This window comes from Rhamphochromis sp. 'chilingali', assembly GCF_963969265.1.
Source record: "Rhamphochromis sp. 'chilingali' genome assembly, chromosome: 4".
Lineage (NCBI taxonomy): Eukaryota > Metazoa > Chordata > Actinopteri > Cichliformes > Cichlidae > Rhamphochromis > Rhamphochromis sp. 'chilingali'.
In genome coordinates, this window is record NC_137948.1 from 26,710,632 (window position 1) to 26,728,604 (window position 17,973).

The 17,973-nt window shown below is 44.0% G+C and overlaps 1 protein-coding gene across 1 annotated transcript in view; it reads right to left on the bottom strand.

The window, feature by feature from the left end:
• Positions 1-17,973, bottom strand: part of znf827 (zinc finger protein 827) — a 75,302-nt gene that overhangs the window by 45,729 nt on the left and 11,600 nt on the right. Inside the window, exons 2-4 of the mRNA XM_080881648.1 lie at positions 4,977-6,254; positions 1,177-1,349; positions 457-952 (exon numbers count right to left, since the gene is read on the bottom strand). Coding sequence (XP_080737774.1) covers positions 457-952; positions 1,177-1,349; positions 4,977-6,254 — 1,947 coding nt within the window. The remainder of the gene's footprint in view (positions 1-456; positions 953-1,176; positions 1,350-4,976; positions 6,255-17,973) is intronic.

The following is a 17,973-nucleotide window of genomic DNA, read 5'->3' on the forward strand; positions in this document are numbered from 1 at the left end:
GTTTTTATAAGCCATTTAAAATAAAAAATAAATAAAAATAAAAGAGCTCAGAGACATTCTGCAGCCTTGACCTGAGACAATAAGCATAAAAAAGTGTTTACACTTCTTACGAATGTTATTTCTGGTGACAATGAAGAATCAAAACAAAACTTAAGGCAAAGGGGAGACAACATCTAGCTGGAGATCAGTGCCGATGTCTTCATATGAGAGTTTGGAAGAACTGAAAAACTCTTGATGAAAGTGCAACTGCAGTGAGTCGAGTTTAAAAAGTCAAGCTGAGAAAGCGGCACAATAAACAAAGCAATTATGGATTACAGGAGTTACACCACCGCTGCGTCTGTGTGAGCTGCTTTTCTATGCGTTTCTGCACAGCGTTAACTAAATGCAGCACTGTAAAGACTGCACTATAAAAAAAAAGCTTTCGTTTAACGTAGGAAAAAATAAATCTATGCTAACCTGAAAGCTTCATAAGCAGGTCAGTGGCCGTTTTGGTAGTGATGTCAGGGCTGAATAAGGAGGCTGTGGTCGGAGCGCTGGGGCTGGATCTGACGCCGACTCCGACCCCTACTCCGGGTAGGTCCAGGGAGTTGGCGCTGCTGCTGGCACGGTCCCTGCAGATGCTGAAGGGGGAGAGCACGGACAGGTCTCGCTCTTGTGGCTCCTCCTTGATGTGGATGTGATTGGAGGACGCCTCGACTGGAGGGGACGTCTGCTGCTGAGCGTCCGAGTGCAGCGGGGACACCTCCGTTGCTCTCATGTCTGCGGAACTGCCGTCACCCATCAGGGAGCCCTCGCCCTCCGTGTCGGTGGTGATCTCCTCTTTCACCTTGACGTCTGTGCGTGGGAAGTGCTGGTGGCAGCGCATGTGAAGCTTCAGGCTGAAGTGACGGGAGGAGGTAAAGGGACAGAGTTCGCACTGAAACGTCTCACCCCGGTCCTGGTGCTGATGTACCTGGGAAAAAAATGGGGACAGGTTTAAGCGTCAAACCCCTCCTTATCTCCAGCACTGCATGGTGCCAGGAAGACAGCTTTAGGACATCTTTTGCTTTATTTCTACATTTCTTTGTGAGCCGCAACAGTATTAAATCATGCAAAAGAGAAATGGAAACATTTAAATAGTGATCAAACACGACATGTAAGGGGATCAGATCAGAGAGGAGAAAAATAAAATCCAACCTTCATGTGGGACTTGAGATTGTCTTTGCGAGCACAGCGGAAGGGACACAGCGGACACTGATGGCTTTTCAAGCCTGTGTGGATGACCATGTGTCTCTTCCAGTAGCTCTTGCGTTTGATGACCAGGCCACACACAGGACACTGGAATGGTTTGCCACCATCCTCAGGAGAGCCTTGATGGGAACCAAAGAATTATTATTCTTATTTTTCTGTTATTTATTTTTTTTATTTAGAGGCAAGATCCAGTCCCAAGATGTTGATGGACTTTGATGAATGAATATGCACTAGCTAAACGAAGCATTTAGTTACTGTAAGTGAGTATTGTGAGTGCGAATGGTTGTCTGTCTCTGTGTGTTAGCCCTGCGACAAACTGGCGACCTGTCCAGGGTGTAGCCCGCCTCCTGCCCTATGACAGCTGGGATAGGCTCCAGCACCCCCGTGACCCTGAAAAGGATAAGCGGAAGCGAATGGATGGATAGTTACTGTAAAGCAAGCGTGCCAAAAGTCCATCCATCCATCCATCCATCTTCATCCGCTTTATCCGAGGCCGGGTCGCGGGGGCAGCAGCCTAAGCAAAGAGGCCCAGACCTCCCTCTCCCCAGCCACCTCCTCCAGCTTATCCGGGGGAATACCAAGGCGTTCCCAGGCCAGCCGAGAGATATAATCTCTCCAGCGTGTCCTGGGTCTGCCCCGGGGCCTCCTCCCGGTGGGACATGCCTGGAACACCTCACCCAGGAGGCGCCCAGGGGGCATCCTTGTCAGATGCCCGAACCACCTCAGCTGGCTCCTTTCAATGTGGAGCAGCAGCTGCTCTACTCTGAGCCCCTCCCAGATGGCCGAACTTCTCACCTTATCTCTAAGGGAGAGGCCAGCCACCCTTCGGAGGAAGCTCATTTCTGCCGCTTGTATCCGCGATCTCGTTCTTTCGGTCACTACCCACAGCTCGTGGCCATAGGTGAGGGTAGGGACGTAGATCGACCGGTAAATTGAGAGCTTCGCTTTTACACTCAGCTCCCTCTTCACCACGAGGGACCGGTGCAGCGTCTGCATTACTGCAGCTGCAGCCCCAATCCGTCTGTCGATCTCCGGCTCCCTTCTCCCATCACTCGCGAACAAGACCCCGAGATACTTGAACTCCTCCACTTGGGGCAGGAACTCATCCCCGACCCGGAGTGGGCACTCCACCCTTTTCCAGCTGAGAACCATGGCCTCAGATTTGGAGGTGCTGATCCTCATTCCCGCTGCTTCACACTCGGCTGCGAACCGTTCCAGTGCGAGCTGGAGGCCCTCACCCGATGAAGCCAACAGAACCACATCATCCGCAAAAATCAGAGATGAGATTCTGAGGCCACCAAAGCGAAAGCCCTCCGCCACTTGGCTGCGCCTAGAAATCCTGTCCATAAAAATTATGAACAGAACCGGAGACAAAGGGCAGCCCTGGCGGAGCCCATCACCCACCGGGAACGAGTCCGACTTATTGCCGGCAATGCGAACCAAGCTCTTGCAGCGGTTGCCAAAAGTATTGATCCTATTTGATCTCAAAAGATCCATATGTAATAATGCCGGCACCACTGCACTAAGACTGCACTAAGTGCATTTGGCTGAAAACAAATTGGATTTGTTAACGACGATCTTCATACGTTGCAAAGCCACCTAGCGGATCAGGGATGGACAGTTCGGTGGGCTTGTTCTCAGCCGCAGGATCCATGTTTGACAATCCCACTGTAAAGAAATGCAAATCCCCTCTTTAATAAGGGAGTTACTCAGACACTGATCAGATCTGCGAGAGACAACGTCTGCGCACCTAATGATGAAAACTATCACGAGAGAAACACCAGCTGGAAGCGATGGAACAATGAAAGCAAAAAACTCTAGCATGTTTTAGTATCTCGATTATTGTTGTTGGCTTCATATCCGGCATCCATTACTGTTTAATTGGTCTTATTAGAAAGAGGCATGATTGCATTACAAATTCTACAAGGGCCTGTCAGGATGGCTTCATAAGTATTCCAGTGCCGTTCCTTGAAAAACATCTGGTAATCAGTGTTTGGTGAAATTACTGTGCTCAGCCATTCATTGACCTGAGGTGTAAAACCTCGAGACTGCCTATTTGCAACAATAAACCACCATCTGCGGCCCAACCTCTCCAAGCACAGCAGAGATCACAATGCAGAAATGACTTGTGCTTAGTCTAAGTTGAGGCGAACAAAGCAGAAATAAAACCAGGAGGCAGCGTGTGTGTGTTTAGTGCTTAACATGTGTAAGCCTAATCACGTGTTAGAAAAACGGGAGTCGATTCTTCCTAAAACACGAAAGCACAGCATGCCAGCGTGATACAGTTTTATAGCAGAACTAGCGAGGGTCTGCAATAAAACAAGACATGACAGTCAATAATCAAGGTCACATTTTTCAGTCTGGCGACCAAACAACTACCTGCATTTTTTTTTTTTTTTTTTAAACAGTGCTGCTCGACCTTGACGGCATGCCGGGTTAGAGCAGACCCCTTTTTAGCATGCAGATCACAGAATATTACATCGACTGCCTCATCTGTCTGAAGTCAATTTGATCCAGCCATTTTAGTTTTGGCGGGGTTGCGACACAATCCCTCAAAAGTGCCCATCCATCTCCCTGAAAACGTTCTGTTCTCCCTTAAGACTACTTAGCTGGAGCTTGCACTTTGAAGTCATCTCTCCGCCTGTCCAAGAGTGAGATCTGTGTGTGCACCCTTGTTTGGGTTGCACGTCTACATCTGAGCACGCTCTTACAGATTATACTGCGTGCCCATTTGTAAGTAACTGAGAGACAGCGTGTACGAGAGGAGAGAAGAAAGAGTGAGGGAGAAAAAAAAAAAAAGAAAAAAAAAAAAGAGTGCACGCATCTGTATCCAGTCAGTGGAAAGTATGATGTGTTTGGCCTTAAGTCTGCTGTGCTGATCAGTGCAGAGGGCTCTGGTTAGTGGGGTATGAAGCCAGGAGGAGGCTGCTGAGATGGATATGGACTCCAGGGCTCCCCACTGTGCCGAGCACACACTGACGGCCCCCTTTTGGCAGCACGCACATCCGAGCACAAACGAGCTGGTCTGGGAAGGCAGTGAGGTCTCAGTCGGGAACCCCCCGTCGAGCCCACAGACCATTTCCCAGACTAGAAGGCCAGCCAGAGCTGTTTTCTCTCGGCTATGCTCTCTGCTCGGCTGACAGTTAAGCTGAGGCTACACTACACACTGCTTCAGCGCCAGTGAGGTGAGAACAAAACCATTACAAAACTAGAGAAAACATGTCACCGAAGTTCACAATTCTGTTTCTCCGCCGGCATTTCTTTTTTTTTTTTTTGGTGACATGCGAACCTGCCGCTGCTACACGAAAAGGTTTTTGGAGTCATCCTTAGAACGAAGTAATAATTTAGCACTGCTAACGGTGTGACTTTGAATTTCATAGTGTTGTATGTTTGGCCACACGATGGCTGGGGAAATATAGAAACTGAACTGACAGTTAAAAGACGTGAATTATTTTCTGCTGCAGTAAGACAAGCTTGCACATTCAACCATAGCAGTCTTGTTTAACTTTAAGCAGACAGATTGTGTGTTTAACACAATCTAACACTTGAGTGTACTTTAATAATTTTGCAAGTCTCTCTTGCTAAAGAAGAAAAAACTACATATTTTAAGTAGAGAAATATGGAGTTATGCACCTACTGTACTGTACCGTACTGGTGCAACCATTATTTTAATTAATTCACTAATCTCATTATGCTTATAGTGATTCCCATGCTTATTATAGTCCTTTATTGTGCTTTTAGATTACCTGCTTGGTTGCTGGGCTTCCCTCTGCCCTTAGGAGGAGAGGGCAACAGCAACTCTAGGCTCTGATTGGGTGTAGAGGGCGTGGGTGCTTTCTGGTTCTTGTCCAACAGGGGCTTCACGTCCTCTTGGAGGACCCCAGTAGTTGCCAAGGGGGAACCGTCTTTCTTCTCTGCCAGCAGGTTTCCTGCTGCCCTGGCTGCCACCTCTTTGAGCAAGGCAGCGGAGGAGGTCATAGACACAAGTGAGAGGAAGGAACTCGCTGCTTGGTGGTCCGTAGCAGCACTGCCCGTTGACGAGGCTTGGCTCCGTTCACTGACTTTCTTGGAGAGCGCAGCGAGGGTGGAGCTAGCTGACTGCGGGCTAAACGGAGAGTTAAAGGCATCGAAGCGCACCACATCGTCTCCTCGACCACCCCCACCCAGGGTGGGCACTGCAGATGAGGCAGAGGTGGATGAGGAGGAAGATGTCGTTGAAGAGGAGGCCACAGCGTTCTTGTCTTGAAGCACAGCGTTGGCTGCTGCTTTTAACTTCTGGATTGCAGAGTCCGGGGACAGGCTGGAGCCGCAGGGCGTGGAGCAGCTGGCTGGGGGCCACTTATCTGCCACACCTGCCCATACAAAGCCACTGCCGTTGCTTGGGGTGACAGAGTTAAAGGGGTCTAGGGGCTCTTGCTTGATGTTGGTGGCTGAAGGAGCTGTGGAGGCCGGTGAGGCTGAGCCACTGTTGTTGTTGTTGTTACTGGCCAGTTTTCGGGCAAGAGCACTTAACTGCTGGGCGTGGTGGGAAGATGGAGAGAGTGTCAAAGGTGGGGCTAGACCTATTGGAGGAGAGTCGCCCCCAGCCCCTCCCCGTGATGACCGACCCAGGAGCTCCCCGGTGTCGAGTTTTAGCGACCCAGCTTCTAGGAGGCGCCGTAGGTTGCTGCTGAGGGGCTTTCCCAGGGCTCGAGATGCTGCCTCGCCGTACAGTGACGATACCACAGACGAGAGCGTGTCCTGGGCCGAGAATGCACCTCCATCCAGTCCAAGAAGTTCCAAAGAGGCACGATGGATAGGCGTGGGGCAACCCAGTGAGCTCTCACCTCCACAGGTGTCATGATCCCCAGACCCAGCGCTGACTCCAGGTCGTTCGTCGGGAGAGGAGCCCCTGGGCAGGAGGACCTCATCCTGGGTGTCTCCAAAAGACGACGACTCTGAGCGCGTGTCAGAGGCGTTCCCAAACCAGCCTTCCTCCTCCACAGCAGTGCCATCAGGCCCTCCTTCCTCATTGCTGTCCACATCTGGAAGAGGAGAGGAAACCAAAGGAAGAATTAATGAAAGTGTGTGAGTACTGTGGCAAAGGTTGCTTTAGCGAACAGTTAAGACTGATGATTATTTCACAGCTAAACAATTGCCGTACAGCTCTAACTTAGGTTTACAATTATGATGCTTAAGACAGTTAAGCTTTCACAGTCCGGCTTCTACACTGCAGAGATTAGCAAACTACACAATGCAAAATCCTAAATGGGAGTCAAAAAGCCTTTAAAAGCTGAAAAAGCAGGCAGACAACTAAAAAGACTTAAAGCCCAAATTCAACTTCTTTTTCTTTTTTTCTTTTTTTAATACAGTCACAAGGCACATCCAAGATGTTTGAGTAATTTAGATTTTTCTGTCTTTTTTTTTTTTTTTTAAACCTTATTTTTCCCACCCTTGGTCTGGAAGAGCCTAGTAAAGGGGTTACCATGACAACGGGTCCTTCTGGGAGGCTAGACAGCAAAGATTAGGGTAATGGAGGTTACAGAACTAGATTAATATTCATGAGCCTGCGGATACCACCGGGGAGCCAATAAGGATAGGGTTAAGGTCACCAAGGGTCATTAATATACACTTCATGTATCAATATTCATAAGCAAAACATTACAGCTTGCCAGACAAGGGCGAACAAAGAAAAGTGAATATTCCTGATACATATTAACAAACCTCCATAAGAATATGTCAAATGCACCAAGCCCGGGTGAAACAAAATGTCAAAATTGACACCTCCTCTTTGGGTTACTGAACACACGAAGCTCACGAAACATTTAACAAAAAACTGGCTGAGATTCATTAGAAGAGCAGGCACTCAAAAATGAAAATATCATTTAAGATGTCTTACACACCAACATACATTTCCAAGCACACCAAAGCTGTGTTCACCTTCACGACCCTCGCTGAGGCCCGGTGGGTCCGCTCTTTATTTACAGGCAAAGGCAAAATCGTTGCCAGGCAACCCAGCCCAGCAACCTGTAGGGATCATTAGAGATGGCTGACATCTGGCCAGCATGGCTCACTGTGGTCCGCAAAGGTGACCACAATCACAACCCGCTGTGACCGCTACTCTCCTTCTGCAACAGATATCAAACAGGGCCTGCACACTTCCAGATATCTTCTCATCTCAAACACATCCCCACTTCCTTTCTTACATTTTACAGTAACACAGAGGAAGATGTCAAAAAGCAGAGCAACGGATCACCTTATAATATCAGCCTTAGTGCTTTCCAAACATCCTATAGCCACATGCCTAGTAGCCTTCACCTTGACAAGATATTACAGGACGCACTTTATGGCACTGACGAGCTCGTGTGACACTTTGTTGAGACTATTATTAAGGTGAATGAAAAACACCAAAATGCACCGATTGTGAACCCAATTTACCATGCCGCTTGAAGCCATTTTACCACCGGAGTAGGGTTAACAGGAATAAAGGGAGGCAGAGGGAGAAGGAGCCAGTGAGTCATGCAGGGCAGGGCTTGACCCATTTCCATGTGACATGCGAAAAGCAGCAAGAGCCACTAATGGCTGTAATGTGGTTAGAGGGAAATCGCTAGATTACTGACCCGAGGTCTCATCTTTGAGGCTGAACTTTCTTGCTGCCTAAGTTCAATCTTAAACCTCGGGGTTAGGTGCAGCTGCACACAACACTAAGCCACTGGGCTTCTGCCTGAGTGCTACAGTGCGCACTTCACTACCATGGCTTTGTGTGTCACAGGCGAGCCACCCCTGTGGACAGAATGACATTTTCCAAGGTCATGGTCTCCAGACCAGCTCTAAGGGGCCTTCATGCCAGTTCTGTACTTACAGCTAGTGCTACATGCCCATCGTACACATTGAGACATTCTTTGAAGAACAAACACATGTTTAATTGCTAAAGTCCTGCCCATGATTATCTTTTCCTTTTTTTCTTTTTCCCCTGACATACACATTTAACTGCTTCGGCTCCTCAACGGTGGCTGGTTTGATGATGGAGGCATGGAGATACTGGCCGAGGCGGCAAGTGTCTGCCACTGAAAGGGAACCATTTAGCGGTGTAATGGCGGGGATGACTTGCATGTTGAGACAAACAGCTGCGGGGTGCTCAGCAGTCTGGATCTGTTATCACTCACACACGGATGATTCACTGGCAAAAACGGGAGGGAGTTTTCTCTCTGGGCCACTGAGATGTATAGCGCCACCTTATTATAGACAGACAAAGACAGACCTATAAAGGGGTCCAAGTCCAGCCTGAGACTCCATTAAAGGGAGGGCCAAAGGCTTCAAGACTTCCCAGAATAAACAGTGTTGAGCTTGACCAGAGATGCACACAGAGCAGATAAAAATATTTTCATGTACAGCGTTTAGAAATTTGTTGTGCTAACCTGTCAAAGGAAGAAACCAGGAGGCTCACAGCCCGTAACTACAGCTAAAAACAGTTGGACCTTCCAGGTAGTGGAGTTGTTCATTGTTTCACCACACAGAGCTGTCAACAATCTCCAGTTGTGAACTTGGCAGGATTATTTTGGCTGAGGCTTTTCCAGGTCAGAGGGTTGTGCACGCATGTGTGTGCTTTCGTGCTCAGATGTAGACGTACAGACCGTGTGCCAGCTATATTTCAGCTAACCTTGTCGCACAGAAAGATCACTAGTTAAAAAAAAGTAAATATATAAAAGGAAGGCGTGTGAATTAGAGAAAGGAGAGAAGAGCAGGACACTAGAGTAAAAGGTAGGTCAAGAGGTCACCGACCACATGACTTCTGCGAGGCTGCTGACTAACATGTTCCCTCTCCTTTTTCCTCTCTCTCTTACACACACAAAGCTACTCTGTTGCTTAGCCAGGCATGAATATTGGCCTCCCCGACCCCAGGCCTGAACGGGGTAGGGGGGGAGAGGAGACGGGACAGTGAAGGAAGGAAGGGACAGATAGAGAGATGGCAAAAAGGGAGGGGCTGATCTGACTGGGCAGGCAAGAAGAGGAGGCCATTAGCCGATTAAGGTTGGAAGGGGGTGCATCAATACTGCGCTGATGTCAAAAGGAGAGTCGTGCCCATGAGCTAATATAAGAATGAGAGAGAGAAGGAACAAGAGCTAGAGAGAGGAGGATAGTGCAGGTCAGGGAATCACTAAAAATCGCACAGACTGCTGACCGCAAAGCCCTATAAAGTGAAATAACATGAAAGACTGTCACAACATACCGAGACTAGAGCCATCACATTTACATCACCAAAATGATTAGCCTCTCGTTCCTTCTAAGACTGGGAGGCTCATCGTGGTATGTGTGCTTGGGTTAAGGAGGTAGGGCACAGGGTGAGGCCATAGGAAGGAAGGCAGGGAGTATGGATGTGGTGAAGAAGGAGCCGGGGCAGTAATTAAGTGTCCGGCTGGACCCTGGCGGGGGTTGCCACAGCCGCGGGCTATGCTAATGAGCAAGCCCGGCGGTCAGGGCTACCTTATTAGTGCTCGCTGGACAATATGGTGAGAGAGATGCACTACTGACTGCTTCACGTCTCTGCAAATGACTAACAGTCCTCCCAAGGAGGAAGGTAATTCCATTAATTGGAACACAGTGGATCAGGATCACCTCCCTTTCCTTTTTCCACAAACCCTCACTTGCTTGATCTATGTCAAAATCACCCCCCCTCCCCCCTGAATTAAGAAAAAAAAAAAAAAAAAAAAAAGTAGAAATTACTTATTTCGTTATTCATTATTACCTGTAATCAGTAAAGTAGTCTCAGTTGTGTAACCAGGATGTTAGCCACTTTGTCATATACTTTACTTCATGCGTGTCTTTTTCCCTAACACCAACCAATTTTATAAAAGTTTTCACTTTGAAGAAGAATAACAGCAAGAGAAGACTGCAGGAGTAATGATTTAACCGAATGTTAACACAATACTTCATTGACATTTATTAGAAACATTAGACTTACTTTTGATTCAACGTCAACAAGTGTAAAACACATGTAAGTCAGTACCTTTCTAAACAGACAAATCTTATATTAAAAATGTAAAAAAAAAAAAAAAAAAATCAATTAAATTTTTACAAATCCAGATCCTGGCTCTTTTGCCATTTCCCATTTTTGAATATAAAACCAAAGGTTTAAAGAAAAAGAAAGGTGTCATGTGTTTAGAGTAAGGACACATCTGTAAATCGGTTGAATATTGATGTTCCTTTGCAGGAGCAACATGACCATCACTCCATCGAGTTTATTCATCGTGTTGTTTCCATTAGGAAGTTGATGAAACATGACAACCAACAAGGCGACAGGCAATACCAGTGATTACTGAGGCGAAATGTCATACAGGACAGTATGCCTCCTATTTACATTAAATGAACTTGTAAGACTGTGCCTGTCCTTTATGTTAAGCAACACCACCGCTTAACAATCTTAAAATAATCTGTAGTGTCAAACAGGGGCAGGGCTGTTTAATGGGACTTCTTAAAATTCCAGCTCGGTTCCAAAACAAAAGGGGAAAAAAAGTGGCAACAGTGTGAAAAATGATGTCAACTGAAACAGAAAACATTGACTTGGAAATCATTTTAAACATCTGTTTAATTGATAAAATAATGTCCAAATGATTTTAATAAAAATGATCACTGAATTTAATGCCAGCATTATTCAAAGCAAAGGCAATGGAGGTGAGAAAAGAAGGCATTTGTTGTGTAGTGCTAAAAAAAAAAGAAGAATACAAATAAAAACACACCTATTTCTAGAATTCACTTTTAACGTGACCTTAGTTCGCATTAGATCTTCTTAGGTTCACATTTGAGGCATTTATGGAACATCTGGAAATTTTAGCTACAGAAAAAAACCCAACCCAAGCCTGTGCTAGAAAAGAAAGTGATAGTGTAATGATCCATCTAACTATTTTTCGAACAATTAATCACAGCACTGCTGTCCTATCCTAGTCCTTTCTAGTGTCACTAGTTAATCTCGCACGCTGGTTTTAATTTCATGTATGGATGATCAAATGTATAATAACCAAAGATGTTGCTTGCCGTGCACCATTTTTAATCACGATTATATCGAACTAATTAAAAAAAAAATTCATCAGCAATTAATTTGTTTTAACATAGTTGTATTTGTGCACTTTGCTGAGACTAACTTACTTAGATTATGTATACACATGTTTTTGTACTTTTGACAGTACTATGGCTCACAACAGAAAAAACAAACAAACCCTGAACCATGTCATAGATCAGGGCCCTGTGCTTCGTACGTCGCTTACTACATCCAAGATCAAATGAAACATCCAAGACCAAACCATCGCGCTAACCGTGAGCGCGCTAATCCGGTTCCCCGATTGTTAAAACAAGCATGTATCCTTCTGGTGCCTTCATAGATGCGCTAGTTACCCGTGCTAAATACACTGATGCACCCCCATACTATTGCTACTATATCACTAGTGCTGGCTTTTAAACTGTGCACTGACCACAGGATAGTTTTCCACTTCGCCCTCAATCCATCCTTAATGAGCTTGGGACCAGAGACGAAGGTGGCCTCTGCACTGCTTTTGCATGCATTGTGTTTATTTGTATGTTCCTCTACAGAGTCATGTCAGCTGTGCACTTTTCTTTTATTACATTACATTACATTATTAGTTTGCACATGCCCCATTTAGATGCCTATTTTTTTTTTTAAATCATGTTATGGACCTCTTGCCATTTAACTAGTCTAGTTTTTACATTTTAAATAACTAGTTTTAAACAAATAGAAAGACCATCATAACGTGACTAGTTTCTAGAAACCTACTGTAAAGACTGATCAACTCATTTTCTCGTGGTGATTCAACAATGTGGAGGAGAATGTGATGGAGGACACCACCGTGTCCATGTTCAACTAAGATGAGATCATAGTTTCATCAGTGAGCCCTGATGCTCTGCACAGATGAAGGCATCATCATCCTGGAAGAAACCACTCTCATCTGGACACAAACATTTTATCATAGGATACAAGCACAGCTACAAATCAACTTTTTATTACAGCCATCCTCTCCTCCAAGCGAACTGAGGGACCCAAACCAAAACATTCCCTCAGGGGTCACGGGTTAGAATTTTTTTTTTTTTTTAGGAACAAGATATTCACCCTATAGTAACACGATGTCTTTACATGACATGTCATCCCATGTATTAATGAAGATTAACATTAGACATTCAGATATTCAGTTCAAAAATGATAAAAATCCAGAATCGACGCCTCTCCAGCTACCTGCACTATTCCACCCAAGTGTTTGTGTCTGTGACAAAGACATAAAGAGCCCATCTTTCAGCTGGGATCTGAGGTGAGGTGATACTCTTAGTAGGGATCAGGGTTCAGACAGCAGTGCTATATATAATGGTGGTTGAGTCGTATTGAAATGTAGAGCAAATTACCATCTGTGTATTTTCGGCCTTGGCCTCCGTGGTTTGTGGGTACTTTGGGCGGCATGCCAGAGGTGAAACAGGAAGGAGAAGTGTTCTTGGAAGAGAATGAGACGACTGAGAGCCCGAGACCTCTGAAATTCCTCAATGCAGATGAAGTGCACTTTACATCCTGGTTTATTTTTCCCTTCCATTTTTAGCATCTCACGTAGAAAAGAAAAAAAAAAAAAGTTCTTGCTCATAACCTCAGATGTGTACTCGAAGCTATGTGCCTAAACTGCTGGAGGGAGACGTATGTATTACATGCTGCAGCTTTAAGCTGAAACATTACAAGTTCATCCCTAAAGGAAAGAAATCTTCATTATAGTCACTTTAAAAGTCAACTTAAAATGCAAAAAAAAAGTCAATGTGACACTAAAATGGTGCAAAAACATAAAAAGGAGCAACACCCGGGGCAAATACTTCACTCCTTTTGGGGTTAGAGGCGGTCAGATGGTGTCCGAGTTTAACGTGAACTGTACAGGGTCCTGCATAAAGCTGTAGCCCTGAACTCTAAATAATAACCAACAAAAGGTGCATGTGAGAACGCAAATGTCCAACATTCATATTTAAAAGCAGTCGTTTTCTCAGAAGCAAATCCTTCTTATATATTTAATTATGATGTTTAAAAGAGCAAACATTTCAGTGACTGTTTTTAATGCAGTATGAGATTCCTGCTTAATCGTCACAGTGCACATTACCTTTTGATGGCAGTTGGCACGGCCCCCCAGGCAGGCAGGCAGACATACACAAAACATAGGATCCCGACAAGAAAAACAGTCATTTTAGCTTGAAACACACTGCTGATTGGTTCACTTGTGTTCATGCGTGACCTTTGTATTTTAACAGGTTAGTTTGGATCTGATGTTACGTGTTATAGCACAAAAGTGAGGAGACAATTTGTGCTTTCTATGAGGTCAAAGTGACTGGTTTTGCCAGCAGAGACAGGGTGGTTTTGAAAAGACTGATTTCTTTTCAAGTGTGTTATTTCCACAAATCAATGAACTTTGCCAATGCTGCCACGCATGTCGTTATAACATGTGAAGTTGTTCCTTTGTTGTTTCACAGGCAATGTGTCTCACTCTGTGCTGCAGGAGAACTTCTGGGATCGACGAGAGACGACTTACGCAAACAATGGCCAGCTTTATTCGAGAAAAGCTTTATGTAGCTCAACATCAAGTTATTTCAATGCAAATACTCTCCAATCCTATATATCGTTTGGAAAAAAAAAACCCATACAAACACATAGGTCTTGACTTGATTCTACTGACAATGTGCAAAGTTTATATAAGCAGTTGCTTATGACAGCTGAACATAAGTATCATAAATGAATGTACTTAAAAGAAGTGTGAAAGTTTGGCTTAACAAACTTTGCTCTAAACTAGGGATATATCAACACTTTTAGCCCTTTATTATACAATCTTTGATTAAGCACAAATTAAAAATCATCAAACTCATGAGACAACCTTTAATCTTGTAAAGGAAACAGTTTAAGAAATGGATAAATGAAAGCACGCACACACACACACACACCACACACACACACACACACACACACACACACAGTTTCAGAGGTCTTTGTAGCCCGCTGCACAAATATCAAGCACTGCATCTGTACAACACAAAACTGATGTGACAACAGACAAACATCAGTCACCATCAGCATTCATCAATAGGCTGAAGCAGTCAACCAGGTGAATATCTGCCAGTATATTGGCCCATATTTCTACTAGAAATATAAATTATTTTCTGCTAAATGTAAACCAATTTAGTTTAACTTCATATGAGTTAATAATGCCCCAAAAATGCACACACACGCACACACTTCAGAACACCATCTGTAATTGAAAACTGAAAATACCCCACTAAATGTTAAAACTGATCATTATAACAATAAACAGCTCAGGCTTGTATACTAACTGAAGTACCCAGTGAGAACAGGCCAGGGTCTGCTATCTGTCACTGTTCAAAGAACCAGCTTAGAATATGTGAAACATCTATTCCACATGAAACTGTCAAATCGCTTCTCAACTGAGTGGGCAAAAGGCAGGCATTTTCTAATCACCATGCCTATACTATCAAACACTCTCAAGGTTATTGCATTTTAAGACTTTTTTTCCCTTCCTGTCTTGAAAAGGTTGACAAAGAAAAGCGCTGGGAAAAAAAGAAGAATGAGAAAAACTCTAGTTAGTGTGTTGCATTCGTGTGTTATCGTGCAGACTAGACACGCCGATTTCGATGATCTGAAATCAGTAATGGATTGGATTTATATAGCGCTTTTGAAGGCACCCAAAGCGCTTTACAATGCCACTATTCATTCACTCACTGGTGGAGGCAAGCTACGGTTGTAGCCACAGCTGCCCTGGGGCAGACTGACAGAAGCGCCACCGGCCCCTCTGGCCAACACCAGTAGGCGGTAGGTCTTTCCCAAGGACACAACGACCAGGACAGAGAGCCCGGGGATCGAACCAGCGACCTTCTGGTTACAGATACACTTCCCAACCCCCTGAGCCACGGTCGCACGTAAATATGTCCGTAAATATGTTGCTTTTTTCAATGTGCGTCTGGGCCAAAGCATGTGCTGCTAGATATTTGGCACTATGAATCCAGAGCAGGTAATGTGAGGTGTTGAAACTGCATTGATGAAACGAGAATGCAAATCATTCCATTCAATCATTTTATCAATATTCTGGAAAACGAATCAAGTAAATGGTTTGTTTTTTGGAGTTTCCTAAACATCTGTGTATATCGTTTACAGCTGTTCAGATGGTATAGAAGGCTAGATGCAAGCCCTGCTGAGAACCTGTCCATTCTGTGAGAGCAGGCCATTATACTGGCACATGCATTTTAAATGTTTTGCAACCGCAACCTCGTCTTACTCTGACGAATGCTTTATGTTGCTGCGCCTTATTAAAAGCTCTTACCATTATTGTCTGCTCCACAGCTCATCTTTCTAGATCCTAATTTAGTAAACTGAGAGCTCTGAAACAACATATAGATGGTATCGTTCCATTTATACCATCAATGCCGCCTGATGCCCAGGAAGGAATGATTGTGGTGACTTTTGCGTACTCAGCTATTCAAACATTGTAACAAGATGCCAATTATCTACAAATAGTTAACTGAAAGGCAACAGTACTTCAATGTCCTGTCCTTAAGTAATAAGGGGGAAAAAAATCCAGTGAAAAACTCACATCGGACCTGAGAGATGGGGTCGAACCTTCATTTAACCCATCTACTGCTCACTGAGGCCTCATCAGAGATGGTGTCAGTGGAAGGGTGGTTGTCAAGAAGGAAGGGAAACAGGAAGAAAAGGTTGAGGTATGCCAAATTATACAAAAATACCTCTTTTCCACTAGCACCTACTCGACTTGACTCAACTGGACTTGTTTTTAAGGTTTGCGACATAAACAGAGTGCATGTCATGAGATCGACTACTTTACAAAAATCAAATTTGCCATTTTTGAAACTGATGGAAATGGCTACACACAAACCAACACCGCAGTAATGACAAGATACAGATTTTTTTGAGCAGCAAGTATACCATCGCCTCAATGTCCTCCATTGTTGTGTTTTGTTTGTGTCGCATACAAAAGACTTTCAGGCCACTTTGCTGTGACAGCCCCACCCACACTTAAGTGGGACTTGGATTGTGGAAAAGAGTTATAAGTGGACTGAGAAATCAGTGGCAGCAGGTGTTATGGAGGGATGAATCCAAATCTGAAATGTACATTTCCACTAATGTAGACCAGTTTACAAATATAAAACTGTCTTAAGTAGTTTACCTTTACCCTACAATTTTAGCACAAATAACAATTAGCTAGCTGCCACCAGTGCAGGCGCAGTGGAAACAAGTTCTCTAACTGCACACGAACGTAAGGTGCAAATGCTGACTGCCTATCAGATAATCATTAGTCCTTGATCAAAGACTTCCCTTCATAATGAGCTTCAAAAGTTTCAAAAGTGTCAACAGAAGCTAAACTGCAAAGACATGACTGTCACTTTGTTAATATCATTAATGTCAGATAAACGTAGCTGCCGCGATTACGCTCATCAAATAAAAAGGAGTAAAGGATACAAAAACACGCTTACTGTTCAGTGGATGAACTTGCTTCCTATAGTGGTGGATATTTTGTGTATGTTATGTTAAATTAAAACCTGAGATAATTTACAAAGCTATGATATGGATGCAAAATATGCCATGTCGAATTTCCCAGAGGAACCCACCCGAGGGATTAATAAAGTTCTATCTTATCTTATCTTATACATGTTGAATGTCCTTGACTTAACATGTTGCTACTGAAACACTAGCCACTTGAATAGACTTGACTCTGGCTAGATACATAAAAACAACATAAAGAAGGACATTCGAGCTAGGAGAGGGTTTAACTGCCTAATTTAAAAAAAAAAAAAAAAGAAAAAAAGAGAAATTAAGCCAGGATATTTGGATTTTCAGGGCTCTGGTTTAAACAATTAAGAGGGCTGTGTCAACTTCTTAGCGGCCGTGGGTCAGTTGATGATTTTAACTGTCACGCTTTGTGCCAATTTTTTATTTTAATATGAATGGCATCTTCTTTGCTTGTAGTGTTTTTAGTAGGGATGAGTCATGCTTTTCTACTGAATCTGCTTTATGCGCGCTGGTAAATAATCTAAGCAGCCATTTGAAAAGAACATCTCAAGTCTGACAAGGCTGTACAAAACCCCTCTTATCAGTTAAAGTAATTGTATGGGGTGTTCTATACAAAATGAATAAGAAAAACCATCAAAAGCTATAACTATTGTTCACTGCTCCAAATGTGATAACGCCACAGTTTTTAAAGAGAAGTGCCAAATGTCAAGGTTCAAATTTACTATTCAGCACCTTTGCGGTTTGGTTTCCCTAAATATAATTTAGTGGTTTGTTTCTTTGCGTGGCTGTGTGTGAATTTCACGGCAAAATAACAATTTCCACAAATTTGAACAGGTTGAGGTCTTTAAAAACTAGATGTCAGTAAGTAATCATCTAATCCCAGCAATAATAAAACTACTGACAAGCCGAAATTGCTATTTGGTCAAAGAGGTATGGAAGGAGCCAACTTTATTTTGTTTTATGTTGCAATATATTGTTTTATAGACCATTTTTTTCTAATTTGCATTGCTATAGTCTACTTGTAGTCCTCCTTTGGGTAAGGCACTGCAATATGGCTTTAATCTCAATACAGCCGGACTCTATGCAAAAACTAAATTTATGAACCATAATTTAGTACTCCATTTTTTTGTGGAGAAAAGCCAGATGGCAGGTCTATGTGAAGTCAGCCAAAACGCAAACCTTTCATTTTTGGGGGGAGAAAA